Here is a 15,961-nt window from a genome sequence, read left to right on the forward strand (position 1 = left end):
GTCTCTGATGGCCGAGGTTAAAGAACTGAAGGTCAAGAGTGCAGTGGGTGGAAATAGTGCCAGTGCTGTGACGAGTGCTAGTGTCGGTGCAGTGCCAAGTGCTAGTGGTGCCAGTGTGGTGCGTGAGGATTTTTCTGTGCGAGCCAGTCGTCCTCCCAGTCCGGGACCTCTTGCAAGCTCCCATGCCCAGGGGAGAAGCAATGTCGAAGGGCTTAAGGGTTCGACAGGCCTTGTTAGGCGCACAGAATTATCCTCGGTGGTTGCGGGCGTGTCTTCCTTAGACCGTCACTCCCACCTGCAGACGATTGAGCCCGTCTTCTCGTCCGCTGATCAACATGCAGGGAAGAAACGTTGGTCTCAGGTCTCGAGACCGCTTAAACGAAGAGTTCAGTCAGCGAGTGCTCAGCCAGGTTGTAGTCATTGGCTCAGCTCCGACTCGCCTCAGTCATCGGTCGACTGTACTCCGCCCAAGAGGAGTAAGGTTCTGCCTATACAGAGCCCGACTGTGACTTTACCTCAGTCTGTTATCGTTTCTGCCGACCCCAAGTGGACCCTGCTTCAGCCCATGCAAGCTCAGCTTTCGGACTTGATGCGTGAGTGTCGGGCTGAGAGTGTTGCACCTCCTCCTCCGCCTACACTCCCTCCACCTGTTCTCGCTCCGCCTGTGCTCGCCCAGCCTGCACCTGCTCCGCCTGGTCGCAGCACCATCTGCCAGGCGTACGATGTTGAGCCACTTTCGGAGTTTGCTGTTCCCAGTGTTGTTCAGCCTCAGCCTTCTTTAAGGCAACCCTTGCTTTGGGATCAGGAGAGTTATTCCACTCTTCCTCCTCCTCCCCTTGCTGCTCCACCAGTGGTGCAACTCTCGGTTGGGGTACAACAACCTCTCCCCTCCGTGAGTCTGTCTGCTCAACCATCGCTGCAGCGAGCTCAACCCTCCTCTAGGCAAGCTCCTCTACACCCTGGACTTGCGCCTCAGGAGCCTCAGCTTGCGAGAACTTTACCTTGTTCTGCGCAGCCTCAACCTCTTCATGCTCCACTCATCTCACAGGAACAGGAACGGACTACTCCGCCTCCGTCCTCCGCTCAGCTTGTGCAATCCTTGGGTTCAACTCTTGCTAGGAGTCAACCTCCTTCACCCATGCGCCTGCCTTCTGCTTCGTCTGTTGTTCAGCCTATGCAGTCTGAGCCTCAGGTTTTCCCTCAAGATGAGGAAACCTCTGTTATTGTTCCTACCCGTTCTGACTCTGCGGTTCAGCATTCTGGTCCTATCGCTTCGCTACCCTCTGCTGATGAAGTGTCGGATGATGAGGAGGCACACCTTGATCCCTCATCAGACGTGGAGGAGTCTAAGCTTTCTCCATTGTCTATTGATTTTCGAAAGGTCTTGGCTCTACTCAGGGAGATTTACCCAGACCACTTCGTCTCTGCTATTCCCCGCTCTCCTCCATCTGAGTTTTCGCTGGGCGTACAACAAGCTAAGTCCAACTATACTAAGCTTGTCCTAGCTAGATCCTCCAAGAGGGCTTTAAGGATCTTAGGGGAGTGGCTTCAGTCTAAACAACACCTTGGCAAGACTTCCTTCATGTTCCCTCCAACGAAGCTCGCTTCGAAAGGTTGCGTTTGGTATGCCACAGGGGAAGCACCAGGCTTGGGAGTACCTGCCTCTGCCCAGGCTGACTTCTCAAGTCTGGTGGACTCGCCTCGGAGGACTGCGATGAGACGCTCGAAGGTTTGTTGGACCTTCTCAGACCTGGATCATCTTCTGAAAGGGTTGTTCAGAGCTTTCGAAATGTTCAACTTTCTCGACTGGTGCCTGGGAGCCCTCAGCAAGAAAACCTCTCCTGCGGACAAAGATTCTGCCATGCTAATTATGTCCTGCATGGATAAGGCCATCAGAGATGGATCGGGTGAGCTAGCGTCGTTATTTGTATCAGGGGTGTTGAAGAAAAGGGAACAACTGTGTACCTTCCTCTCCGCCAGCATTACACCGTGCCAACGGTCACAACTCCTTTTTGCTCCACTCTCAAAGTTCCTCTTTCCCGAGGAGCTAGTTAAGGACTTGTCGGCTGCCCTGATACAGAAGGACACGCACGATCTTGTAGCCTCATCGGCTCGTAAGTCTAAGGTTACCACCTCTGTCCCCAAGACTTATCGCTCCCCAGTGGCTGATACCCCGGCTACGAGGTTCATACCGCCCTTTCGTGGTAGAGCCCCCAGCCGAGGAAGCTCCCGTCCAGACTCTCACAGGAGCAAGTCTAGGAAAGGACCCAGGACATCTAAGGGAAAGAACTGACTCTCAGATTCTCCAGACAACAGTAGGAGCCAGACTCAAGATCTTCTGGCGAGCCTGGGAGAAGAGAGGTGCAGACGCACAGTCTGTCAGTTGGCTGAGGTACGGTTACAGGATTCCTTTCTGCCTCAAACCGCCTCTGACCACATCGCCCATCAACCTCTCTCCCAACTACAAAGAAGAGGACAAGAGGCTAGCATTGCAACAGGAGGTGTCGCTACTTGTGCAGAAGAAGGCAGTGGTTATAGTCCGGGACCATCAATCCCCGGGCTTCTACAACCGTCTCTTTCTTGTGGCCAAGAAGACAGGAGGTTGGAGACCGGTGCTGGACGTCAGCTCTCTCAACGAGTATGTCACCAAGCAGACGTTCACAATGGAGACGACCAAGTCGGTCTTAGCAGCGGTCAGACAGGAGGACTGGATGGTCTCGTTGGACTTGAAAGATGCATACTTTCACGTTCCCATTCATCCAGACTCCCAACCTTTCCTGAGATTCGTTTTCGGAAAGGTTGTCTATCAGTTCCAAGCCCTGTGTTTTGGCCTAAGCACAGCTCCTATGGTCTTTACTCATCTGATGAGGAATGTAGCGAAATTCCTGCACTTATCGAACATCAGAGCCTCCCTCTACCTAGACGACTGGCTGTTGAGAGCCTCCACGAGTCGTCGTTGTCTGGAGAACCTCTCTTGGACTTTAGATCTAATCAGAGACCTAGGTCTATTAGTCAATATAGAGAAATCTCAACTCATTCCCTCCCAATCCATTGTGTACCTGGGAATGGAGATTCAGAGTCGGGATTTTCGGGCTTTTCCATCGGCCCCCAGGATAAACCAAGCCCTAGAGTGCATCATGAGCATGCTGAAGAGGAGCAATTGCTCAGTGAGACAGTGGATGAGTCTCACAGGGACCCTCTCATCACTGGCCCTGTTTGTCGAGCTAGGGAGACTCCACCTCCGCCCTCTTCAATTCCATCTTGCGGCTCATTGGGACAAGGGCTCGACTCTAGAAGCAGTCTCTATCCCTATCAACCAAGAGATGAAGACCACTCTCCTGTGGTGGAAGCACAATCTCCTTCTCAAGGAGGGTCTATCATTGGCCATCCAGACCCCCCATCTTCATCTCTTCTCGGATGCATCGGACTCGGGCTGGGGTGCGACCTTGGACGGACGGGAATGCTCAGGAGTATGGAACAAGGAACAAGGATTACTCCACATCAACTGCAAGGAACTGTTAGCAGTTCATCTTGCCCTGTTGAACTTCAAGTCCCTCCTGCTAGGCAAAGTGGTGGAGGTGAATTCAGACAACACCACAGCCTTGGCTTACATCTCCAAGCAAGGAGGGACCCATTCGAGGAGCCTTTACGAGATCGCAAGGGACCTCCTCATTTGGTCAAGAGGTCTAAACCTCACACTGGTCACGAGGTTCATCCAGGGCGATATGAATGTTTCAGCGGATCGCCTCAGCAGAAGGAATCAGGTCATTCCCACGGAATGGACCCTCCACAAGAGTGTGTGCAACAGACTTTGGACCTTGTGGGGTCAACCTACCATAGATCTGTTTGCCACCTCCATCACCAAGAGACTTCCGCTTTATTGTTCCCCTGTTCCAGACCCTGCAGCGGTTCATGTGGATGCTTTTCTTCTGAACTGGTCCCATCTCGACCTGTACGCATTCCCTCCGTTCAAGATAATAAACAAAGTTCTGCAGAAATTCGTCTCGCACGAAGGGACACGGCTGACGCTGGTTGCTCCCCTTTGGCCTGCAAGAGAATGGTACACAGAGGTACTTCAATGGCTAGTCGACTTCCCCAGGACTCTACCTCTAAGAGTGGACCTTCTACGTCAACCACACGTAGACAGGTTGCACCCAAACCTCCACGCTCTTCGACTGACTGCCTTCAGACTGTCGAAAGATTCGCTAGAGCTAGAGGCTTTTCGAAGGAGGCAGCCAGTGCGATTGCCAGAGCTAGAAGAATTTCCACTCGTAGAGTCTACCAGTCTAAGTGGGAGGTCTTCCGAAGCTGGTGTAGAGCCAATTCAATATCCTCTACCAATACCTCTGTGACCCAAATAGCTGACTTCCTTCTTCATCTTAGGAATGAGAGATCCCTTTCAACACCTACGATTAAAGGGTATAGGAGCATGTTGGCCTCAGTTCTCCGCCACAGGGGTTTGGACCTGTCTTCCAACAAGGACCTTCAAGACATTCTCAAGTCTTTTGAGACGTCTAAAGAACGTCGTCTTTCCACTCCAGGCTGGAATCTAGACGTAGTCTTAAGGTTCCTTATGACATCTAGGTTCGAACCTCTCCAGTCAGCTTCCTTCAAGGATCTTACCCTCAAGACTGCTTTTCTCGTTTGCCTTGCAACAGCTAAGAGAGTCAGTGAGGTTCATGCCTTCAGCAAGAACATTGGTTTCACAACCGAATCTGCAACATGTTCTTTTCAGCTTGGATTCCTAGCAAAGAACGAGCTTCCTTCACGTCCTTGGCCTAGATCGTTCGAAATACCTAGCCTCTCCAACATGGTAGGTAACGAACTAGAGAGAGTTCTTTGCCCTGTCAGAGCTCTCAAATATTATCTGAAGAGGTCTAAACCTATTCGAGGACAGTCAGAAGCCTTATGGTGTGCCATCAAGAAACCCTCGAGACCCATGTCCAAGAATGGGCTTTCGTACTATATAAGGCTTCTGATCAGAGAAGCACATTCTCACTTAAAGGAGGAAGACCTTGCATTGCTGAAGGTAAGGACCCACGAAGTAAGAGCTGTAGCTACTTCGTTGGCCTTTAATAAAAACCGTTCTCTGCAGAGCATTATGGATGCAACCTATTGGAGGAGCAAGTCAGTGTTTGCATCATTTTATCTGAAAGATGTCCAGTCTCTTTACGAGAACTGCTACACCCTGGGACCATTCGTAGCAGCGAGTGCAGTAGTAGGTGAGGGCTCAGCCACTACATTCCCTTAATCCCATAACCTTTTTTAACCTTTCTCTTGAATACTTTTATTGTTGTTTTTATGGTTGTTACGGTAGGCTAAGAAGCCTTCCGCATCCTTGGATTTGGCGGGTGGTCTATTCATTCTTGAGAAGCGCCTGGGTTAAAGGTTTGGTAGAGGTCCTTTAGTAGGGTTGCAACCCCTTGTACTTTGGCACCTTTGGGTTGATTCAGCCTCCAAGAGGAACGCTGCGCTCAGTAAGGAAGACGAACTTTAAATAAAAGGCAGAGTAACGGTTCTATTCGACTTCCTTACCAGGTACTTATTATTTCATTGTTATTTGAGATAACTGTTATATGAAATATGGGATACTTAGCTATCCTTTAATCATGTACACTGGTTTTCACCCACCTCCCTGGGTGTGAATCAGCTACATGATTATCGGGTAAGTTTAATATTGAAAAATGTTATTTTTATTAATAAAATAAATTTTTGAATATACTTACCCGATAATCATGATTTAATCGACCCTCCCTTTCCTCCCCAGAGAGAACCAGTGGACCGAGGAATAATTGAGGAGGTGTCAACAACAAATGATTGAGTACCTGGCCACAGGTGGCGCTGGTAAGTACACCCCCTTCTAGTATTGTGATAGCTGGCGTATCCCTCCATAGAATTCTGTCGGGCAACGGAGTTGACAGCTACATGATTATCGGGTAAGTATATTCAAAAATTTATTTTATTAATAAAAATAACATTTTTCTTACATTTGTTTGTGAAATTTTTTATTTATTTCTTGTGAGCACTCACTTGTAAATGGAGATGCACTGTGCAAAAGGTAAGCATGAGGGGAAGTGCCTTTTGTTCTTATGAGGATACAAATCTTAGAAACTCCATGTGTTGTGTCCCTAATGAAGGGGTGACGATAAGCAGCCCCACCCCCTTTGGAGTATTTTTGCCCTTTGAGGTAGTTTCTCTGCCTCGTGGGGAGTTATCCAATTCAGGCTGAGTGCTGCCTGTATTTATGTGCATGATAGTGACGATTTGTATAGTGGGCTCACCTGACACTAAGTGTTTCCTGGATGGGAATATCTGTGTTGCAGTGATAGTGAGTGTTCTCAGTGCTCCCCTTGTGACCAAACCCCTAGTTTAGTTTTTTGTGTTGTGGTCGAGGAAGCTTTTATAGCTTCCTCCTCAGAGGGAGCTCAATCAGTATCCAAGACTATGACTCCTCTGTAACGTCAAGGAAGAAGTACTTTTAAAGGGGAGAGAGAGTTCACCATCGCTCTTCCTCCTTTACCAATCTCTTCTTTCTCTGCCGTTCCTTTTGTCAGGTATTTCTTTTTTGAGAAAAAAAAAATGATGAAAAAGATAGTTAGGTGGGAAGGCTTTTTGCTAAAAGTTCCTTGGAACTTATAGTCATCTTTCTCCTCCTTCAATAGGGACTGACGGTACTCACCCGTTAACTGCACTGTACTTTCGGGGGCATTGAAGCGAGAGTGAGCCATGGTCAGTGTTACAGTTACTATGTTTGCACTGGGAGAAGTTGAGAGTACACTCAGGCACACTATTCTATCTTATTTCTCTTCCTCTTGTTTTGTTAAAGTTTTTATAGTTTATATAGGAAATTCTTCTTCTTTGTCTGCATCTTTTCCCAACTCTATGTGGGGTCGATGTTTCTGGCCAGCGTTCTCCAGCTCCCTCTGTCCCACACTTCATCACTGGTTAATCCCTTTGATCGGAGGTCATCCTTGATACAATCCATCCACCTTCTCTTTGGTCTCCCTCTCCTTCTCATTCCCTGTGTTTATTTTAATGTTATTCTTCTTAAAATATTTTATTTTTCATTGTTTCCTTTCCTCACTGGGCCATTTTCCCTGTTGGAGCCCCTGGGCTTATAGCATCCTGCTTTTCCAACAAGGGTTGTAGCCTTGCAAGTAATAATAATAATAATAAAATGCCAAAATGGGTATCGTTTTTGCTGCTCCTTGTGCTGTTCCTGGGCATATCCGACAAAGCAGCTCCAAGTGGTAACTGTGTGGGGTCGTTTACTGATTTTGAATTTAGGATAGCAGCTGCTGCTGCTCAAATGAGTTTTTCCACAGACCAGTACCTTTAGGGTTGGTCAGCAAGGCGAGACAGGTGAAGCAGTGAGTGGTGTTAGCATTGGTATCAAGTGATTGGTCCTTCAGAACCAAACACCAACTTCTTGGCGAGTGAGGGTAAAGATACGCTGTCATGGGAAGCTATTCTTCTCCTCTTTGCCTTCTTGTTCTGACAATTCTTCTCAGAAGAAGGGGAAGTAGAAGTCCAGGAAGGCCAATTGCCAGAAGTCCCACAGGAATTTGAGCAAAATCTTCTCTATTTTTATAGAAGAAGATTGTTCCCACCTGGTGCCTGATCCAGGTTAAGTACTACTGTACCTGTCTGAGGGATCTGATGACCAGCGTTAACAGTCGATCAGTGGCGTACAGCCAGCTGATCACATATGTCAGTGCCTTATTGGGCCAGCTAAGGGGCATTTGCAAATCACCCCAGCGATCACCCAGGAACGCAGCCGATTGATCCCGTATGGAGCTGATAAAGCTATAGGCCAAATGATCGAGGGGCTCGAGTAACCTCATTCACTGTTTACTTGGACAGTTTAGTACCACTTTGGTCTCTTTCTTTTGTGAAGTACTTTGGTACCTTTGGAAGAGGAGATACCATTGTGGGGCAATTTGTATTTTTTCTTGCCATACAAACCTGCGTCTTTTAAATTAATTTCTCACCTTAACATAAGAGTGGTTATTCTGTAACAGGAGGGTGAATGGGTCTTCCCCATCACACCACCTGACATAAACCAACTACCATTTTAATGATTTAATGGCGCACAATACATACAGTATTTCATAAATTGAAGGACTCAGGTTTGTATAAGTAGGAATACAGTAATGCAAATTATGCTTTTAAATTTTATTTTTCTTGGAGGACCCCAATACCACCATGACTGATTGGAGCCATTTTATATCTCGAGCTTGCAAAGTCATAGGAGCCATGTATGATTTATGCTGGAGATACTTCCATGATGGGGGATAAACAACTTTGATATTAAATGCTGCTTGTCAGTGATGTCAGAAATGTAGTGTGAATTGTCATTTGATCCTCCATGGACAATATTCACTTACAAGTAGTATTGATATTGTTTTCTCAAATGTTGCATAAAGCCCTTAGAAATATTCTTCATTAATAACATCAAGGAGCTAATTTTGAAAAAATGCTTTCATTTTTTAAATTCCTCTTATTTTATGCAATATTTTCAGGTAATTCTGTAAGGCTTCTTGGACAGAAGAAACAGGGTGGTAAGAAGCAAGGTGGGGCATCTCTTCTTTTACCCAAGGTTAGAAGAAATCCTCTGATTGAAATTATATCAATAAACACTGGTTGTTTGAATCAGTGTACATACTGCAAGACCAAACATGCCAGAGGACAACTCGGGTCTTATCCAATAGGTAAGAAAGTCTTCAGTATATCATGGTGTCAGAAACTAATGGTAATAGGAGGGAAATATTTGATTTTTTTTGGCGGGAATATTGATGATGTAATAATGTCATTAAAGATACAGTACTGCAATTTATAGAGATATTTTATATTAATTTTCAACTGTTAATTGTTCCTACATGAATACAAACCTTCGTCCTTTAATAGGAGTATGCTTTCAGCGGAGCTGAAGCTTTGCTGTTAAAACTTAAAATGAGGTGGCGTTAGTTAGCTGGAGGGTGTCGGGTGAGACCTGCCCACTAGGCAGGCTACTGCCCTGCCACTTTGCTTTCAGCTTCCTGGTAGTACAGACATACTTCTGGCTGTTTTAATCTCTTTAACTTTTTCTTTTAGGTAATTGTTATGGCAGATTGTCATGTGCTTGGTATATTAAGGAAGAAGAAAGGATATTCACTTGTTTCCTGATGTCTATAGCTTTGTGACAATTTTCTGTCCAAACCTGCCGGACAGCATTGTTTGTTGTGTATTCCCTTGCTAGTGTGGCCTTGAGACAACACAATCCCAAGGAAGTTGGCATTTCTTAGACATTGCTTCACTCCAGCAGATGAAGAAGGGTTCGCTGTAACCGAGTGTGAATGGGAGGGAAGCACCCTTTTTCGCATCTGTGTCTTCCCAATCCCGGACAGGTGCTAAGAACATATCACCTGTTTATGTTGTCTCTTCATAGAGTTTTTGTGGTCTCTTTCCTCATAAAATTGTCATCAACCTGGTACAACCCTGTAGAAGGCAAACTTCAAGTTCCTTCTCCTTTTCTGCCTCATCTTAGGTTGGCCAGGTCACCAGCCACCCATTGAGATTCTACCACTAGAAAGTTATTGGGTCCTTTGACTGGCCAGACAGTACTACATTGGATCCCTATCTCTGGTTATGGCTCATTTAGTCTTTACCTACACATACGCTGAATAGGCTGGCTTATTCTTTCCACATTCTTCTCTGTACTCATATACATGACAACCTTGAGATTATCAAACAATTCTACTGTGCTTAAGGGGTTAACTACTGCAATGTAAATGTTCAATGACTACTTTCCTCTTGGTAAGGGTAGAAGGGACTCATTGGCTATGGTAAGCAGCTCTTTTAGGGGAAGGGCACTCCAAAATCAAATCATTATTCTCTAGTTTTGGGTAGTGCCATAGCCTCTGTACCATGGCCTTCCAGAGTATTGTATTAAAGTTCTCCTGCTTAAGGGTACACTCGGGCATGCTATTTTATCTTATTTCTCATCCTCTTGTTCTTTTGAGGTTTTTATAGTTTGTATATGAAAGATCTAATTACTTCCTCCAACAAAGTTGGAAGGAGGTTATGTTTTACCCCTTGTTTGTGTGCGTGCATGTGTTTGTTTGTGAACAGCTTCCTGGACACAATTTTAATTGTAGAGTAATGAATCTTGCAGGGATTAACTGTTATGTAAAAAGCTGGAAATGATTAAATTTTGAAAGGTCAAGGTCAAAGGTGAAAGTCTCAGTCAAACAAAATGTCCAATTCACGTAATCAGCCATTAGTTTGGACATCATTGTCACAGAGACTTCAAACTTGGTTTATATTTGCCTGTATAAAAATCCACTCCAATTAATACATGTTAAGATCAAGGTCAAGGTCGAGAAATAAGCTGCCGTGGAGAGACAGCACTGTGCCAGAAACCTCCCTTCTTGTAGCGAATGCCGAGAGTCCCATAGCAGGAAGAAACTCCAGTACATAACACTTTAAGGCAACGTCTGTGTACATGGTATGGGTGTTTTCACCTATTAATGGTTCTCTGTCTCTTACCGGGAGGAGTGAGTACGGAGATTTGTTCTATAATGGGAATAAACATCTACATGGACAACTCTCATATGGGACTAAGCACACACTCTGCCAGTCTTGATGAAGGGCATCGCTCTCCTCTCTCTGAAAATGTAAAGCTTTTTAAATTGGATTATTATTTGGTTATCATATGCTTGAATAAATTTCTATTACATGAATTGTTATTTTTGTGAAGAAAAATAAGGAAATTTGAACTTACATAAAATTTACAAAAAAATTTGCTCTTTCTAAAAGAAAGAAAACAGGAAATTTGTTCTATTATACTTGACTCTAATTGTAATTATTTAGTATGAAGCACTAATGTCAAACGGGAAATGAAATTTCCCTTTACTGGCAGCCAGTTCAGTTAACTTGTTAATCTGTCAAAGCTGTCAAACTTTTTTTTTTATTGTGACCTCTGTTCCTTCACAAATTTGAAAGGAATGTTTAAAGAGATTTTTAAAAAGCTGTTCAAATTTTTCCTTCAAGAAACAAGAGAAACAGCAAAAACAGCTCTTTATGAAACAAAAAAAAATTATGTGATCTTTGAGAGGAGCATAGCTAAGAATAGAATAGGCCAGTGGTTTCTTGGTAGAGCTTAAATACTACAGCTCTCAGATATGGGAAAGAACATCCATATTTTATGCAGTAAATTCATCTATACAAAATCTACAATAGATAGAATTAACGCAAAATATTGTGGCAGATACTGAGAAAAGGAAATAAGGATAATAATCAATAAGAAAGGGTATATTGAACAATAAAAATGTGTGAATAACAGAAATGAAAAGCCAATGGAAGAGCAGTAAGAATGTAAGATAAAATATTACAGTAAACTGTAAATACTGTAATATTTTACCGAATATGGACTAAAGTCTTTGTTCTTTTCATTCTAGTTACAGTATTAAACTTAAGGGGTTTCAATTTATTATGCAGGGAGGCTTCAAATAATATTAACCCTTTCGCTGCGGATATTCAAATATGGATGTTGCACAGCTCTGTGCACATTTTCACTAAAAAATTCCAAATGCTCAAAATTTAATGAAACTAGGTTTTTTGTGTTCTTATACCTTTCTGCTTTTAGGATTTAACTATTTTCACCTGAGTTTATCTCTTTATGCCTTAAATACCATGATAAAAGGGTAAAAATTAAGAAAATCACAAAAATTCCTTTCCAAAGATGATTTTATTAATTCCACCAATAATCCTTCACCCATTTTATCATCGACTCATACATTTATTTTTCACATTTGTAAATGCTTTTTGTACACTTTATGGGTGTTATATGTCTCAAAACATGGAATGATACAAAGAGGGGGCTTTCCAACAATTTGATCACAAAAATAGGTTGGATGCTTTCTTTTACATTCGCCTTTACCTTTCATCAAGCAATTCTTTGGCATGATAGAGCATATAATACATTGGGGTTTGTGGTTTTTGTCAACATATTGAGCTGGAAAATGGAATTTGGTTAGTCTAGATTCCAATGTATTTGAAAATCTACCCTTTCTTTGAGCTTTGCTCTGCTTATACCCTTCTAACATAGTGTTAATAATTTTTTCCCTGAATTTTTTCTGATCCAACTTAGCAGTGGGATTCTGAATGTTGTAGCATATGTTTGAGTCTACTAATGCTGCTTCAATGATAAAATGCCAAATTGGTTGGTACCATTTCTGACCCTTCTTTATTTTGTAAGCATATGTTGAACATAGCTGATCAAACTTATCAACTTCCCTCATATACTTATTGTATTCCACATGAACACATGGCTTGTCTATTTCTGTCAATTTTTTTTTTTAATGAAATTCACTTTATATGTATCTACTGTTTCTTTTAAATATACTTGGTGAGAATTAGAGGCCATATCACACATATAAAAGAAAAAAAAATATTTCTTCAACCCAGAGTTAAAGGGAAAAATTAAAAGGACAAAGTCAGCTGACTGATAAAAGCAAAGCAATATCAAATGTTTTGCTAATACTATAATACCATAACTTACAACTATATATGAAATTTATGATACTGTAAAACAAGCATTTATTAACAAATTATATCCTTATTAATAACTTGTATCACTAAATCATGCTGTTAAAAAATGAAGGGACCGATAGGCAACAAACAGACTGAACGTCAGCTGACGAATGTAAACAAAGCTTCGGATTTAGGACACGAAACTTCTATTCTCGTAAATGTCTTTGTTATTTGACTATTATTCATTTAATTGAGTAAATTTCTATATTGATGTCTAAAAACACCATTATCTGTCACATTTTGAACATCCAATACTATGAAATACCTTTTTATTTGTGTAGTTGTCATGGCAACTGTTCAGCTCGAATGTAAATAAGCTTTTACTTATGATAAACAAACTTTGGAAAGCATGATATTACGATAACTCTGTGAATAATATTGATTTATATTGAATAGAAACATCCATATATATCATAATTTCATGTTGACTCAACGTAAAAATAGTTCATAAAATCGGCAACAGATGGCAGCATGTAGAAGCCAGATAAATCGTCAACAAAAGGCGCTACGCTTAAATTTCTTACCCAGTGTGGAGTAAAGTCGTTCTTCGCAGTGAAAGATTATGAATCTGAGTAAACTAAAGTCGTTCTCTGCAGTGGAAGGGTTAAAGGGAAATAATAAGATGAAAATGAGATAAAAAAGATGAATAAGAAGGAAAATAACTTGAAGGGATAATAGATTGAAATTTAATGTAAAGAGAGCGTATTAATTTACATACATGTGTTATGTAAGGAGTTTTACTGTACAGTTTATGTACACTACTGTATGTGTAGTGTACACTTCATGTTCAGTGAATGCTACCACTATGTTTAAAGGATTGCATCATGCGTCACAAGATTTTACTGCATAGAACTTTGTACACAGTCAGTGATATTGTGGAGTGGTTTTTATTTAATTTTTTTCACTTGTGGTAGGATGAATATTCATACGTTCATGGTGTATATGTATTATGTATTACTGTACATATATTACAGTAATATACACTGCATTATCAGCAAGTGTTGTTAGATCGTCGTCGGCGCCCACTCGTGTCCAAGTATTGGGTTCTGTCGTTAGCCATCAGCCTCCTATCTGTGGGGTGGGTGCTTATGTCTGATGTGGCTGTTAAGTCCTAGTCTGTGGTGGAAGAGTCGTGGACAGTGTTCACAAGGGAGGGTAGGTGGTGGGCGGGGCTGTTCTAATTGCTCTCTCCTTCTTCTCCTCCTAGCCTCCTCATTTTGTCTCCTCCTTTCCTCGAAGTCCACGGTGCCATGGTGTACTGTACTCCTCCAGGTTTTCCTGTCCCTGGCTGTTTCTTCCCATGAGGAAGGATCGATGTCAGTTAGAGCCAGGGTGCGCTTTAGTTGATCTTTATAGCGCATTTTCGGGGCTCCTCGTGGTCTGGTGCCCTGGGTCAGTTCTCCGTAGAATATTTTCTTTGGGAGCCTAGATGGATCCATCCTATGCACGTGTCCTATCCAGCGAAGGCGGTGGTGGATGATGGTGGCCTCCACGCTGGTCAGCGAGGCACGTTCTAAGACTTCAATGTTGGTGGTGTGGTTCTCCCAGGGGATTTTCAAGATCTGCCTCAGTTTCATTTGTTGGAAGCGTTCTAGGTTTTTAAGATCGTTTCTATATAGCGTCCATGTTTCACATGCATACAATAGCGTGGAGAGGACTACTGCCCTGAACACCATTATTTTGGTGGTCATTGTCAGTGCGTGGTTGTTAAATACGCGGCAGTTGAGTCAGCCAAAGGCGGAGTGGGCTGCCCTGATCCTGTTCTCCACGTCCTTTTTGCTTGTGGGAGCTGATGTTACGATGCTCCCTAGGTAGGAGAACTGGTCCACCTGTTCTAACGGTTGGTCATTCACTGTGGTATTGAAGTTGGGGAGCATCAGTCCTGGTGGATGTTGGACGAGGGTCTTGGTTTTGTCTGTGTTGACTTGCATCCCAAAACGTTCGTAGGCAGAGTTGTATGCATCAGCTAACGACTGCAGGTCCTCTGCCGTCTGACCTGGGGTGGCATTGTCGTCGGCATACTGCAGTTCTCGCACTGCACACAAGGTGGTCTTGGTTCTGGCGCGGAATCTAGCGAGGTTGAAAGTGCCTCCATCCATGCGGAAACGTAGGTTGACTGAGGGTATGTCTGGGGGAATCTTGTTGAGCATTGCTGCGGTGTATAGCGAGAAACACGTCGGGGCCAGAACACAGCCCTGCTTCAGGCTGCCGTTGATGGGGAATGGGTGGCAGACTCTCCCAACCATTCCGTCATGGAGGGCACGCACCAGCTTGACAAAATCGGGTGGGCAGCCATATCTTTTGAGGACAGCCCACATGGCAGGTCGAGGTACTTTGTCGAAGGCCTTTTTCAAATCCCAGAAGATGAACATTATGGGCTGTTGTTGTTCGAGGCTCTTCTCTTGTAGTTGTCGCGCACAGAAGATCATGTCTATGGTCCCGCGGGAAGGTCGAAAGCCGCACTGGGACTCTGGCAGGACGTCTTCTGCGAGAATAAGGAGGCGGTCAAGGAGAATCCGAGCGAAAATCTTACTCGCGATGCTTAGTAGTGATATTCCCCGGTAGTTGTTACAGTTCTCCCTGTCTCCCTTCTTGAAGATGGTAATGATGTTTGCATCGCGGAAGTCACTGGGGGGGTGTCTTGGTCTCCCATATTTTCAGTATAAGGAGCATCAAACGGTTCCTCAAGCCGGGGCCACCGTGAGTGAGGAGCTCCAACGGGATGTTGTCTGGCCCTGGGGCTTTGCCGAGCTTCATGCGCTGCAGGGCCTTGTTGAAGTCATGGATGGAGGGTGGTAGTGCCATCCAGTGACGGACGGGATGCTGCGGGGTCATTCGCAGGAGATCGTCTGGGGTGTCTGCTTGGTCATTGAGGAGGTTCTCAAAGTGAGACCTCCACCTGGCCAGGATGCCCTCGGTGTCGGTGATGGTCGTGGCCCCATCCGCGTCCTTCAGGCTGCCCACTGATGACCGTGTGGGACCGAATATTTCCTTTGTTGCTGCATAGAAGCTGCGCAGGTCACGTTGGTCAGCGAAACTCTGTATTTCTGCAGCTTTTCTTTGCCACCAGGTGTTCTGGGCTTCACGGATCCCTCTTTGGCAACCAGCTTCAGCCACCTTGTGAGCACATTTGTTAGCTGCTGTTGGTTGGTTTTCCAAAGTCAGGCGTGCTTGTCGTTTGGTTTCAATGAAAAGAGAGATGGTAGCATCATTCTCATCAAACCAATCCTGCCGTTTCTTGGTGGTGTAGCCATGGCGTTTCTGAGGGTGGTCCAGTGGTGCTCAACAGTGGCCTGACCCACAGGGTCTGCGAGGTATTGTTCGCAGGCCTCCTTGTAGTTCTGTGCCACCTGTGGGTTGCGGAGCTTACTACAATCAAAGCGTTGGT

General features: G+C 44.2%; 1 protein-coding gene across 1 annotated transcript in view; it reads left to right on the top strand.

Annotated features, from left to right (window-relative positions):
* Nucleotides 1–15,961, top strand: part of LOC137640199 (threonylcarbamoyladenosine tRNA methylthiotransferase) — a 103,969-nt gene that overhangs the window by 40,376 nt on the left and 47,632 nt on the right. Inside the window, exon 6 of the mRNA XM_068372733.1 lies at nt 8,523–8,711. Within this exon, the coding sequence (XP_068228834.1) occupies nt 8,523–8,711 (189 nt within the window). The remainder of the gene's footprint in view (nt 1–8,522; nt 8,712–15,961) is intronic.

This window comes from Palaemon carinicauda, chromosome 4 (assembly GCF_036898095.1).
Source record: "Palaemon carinicauda isolate YSFRI2023 chromosome 4, ASM3689809v2, whole genome shotgun sequence".
NCBI lineage: Eukaryota > Metazoa > Arthropoda > Malacostraca > Decapoda > Palaemonidae > Palaemon > Palaemon carinicauda.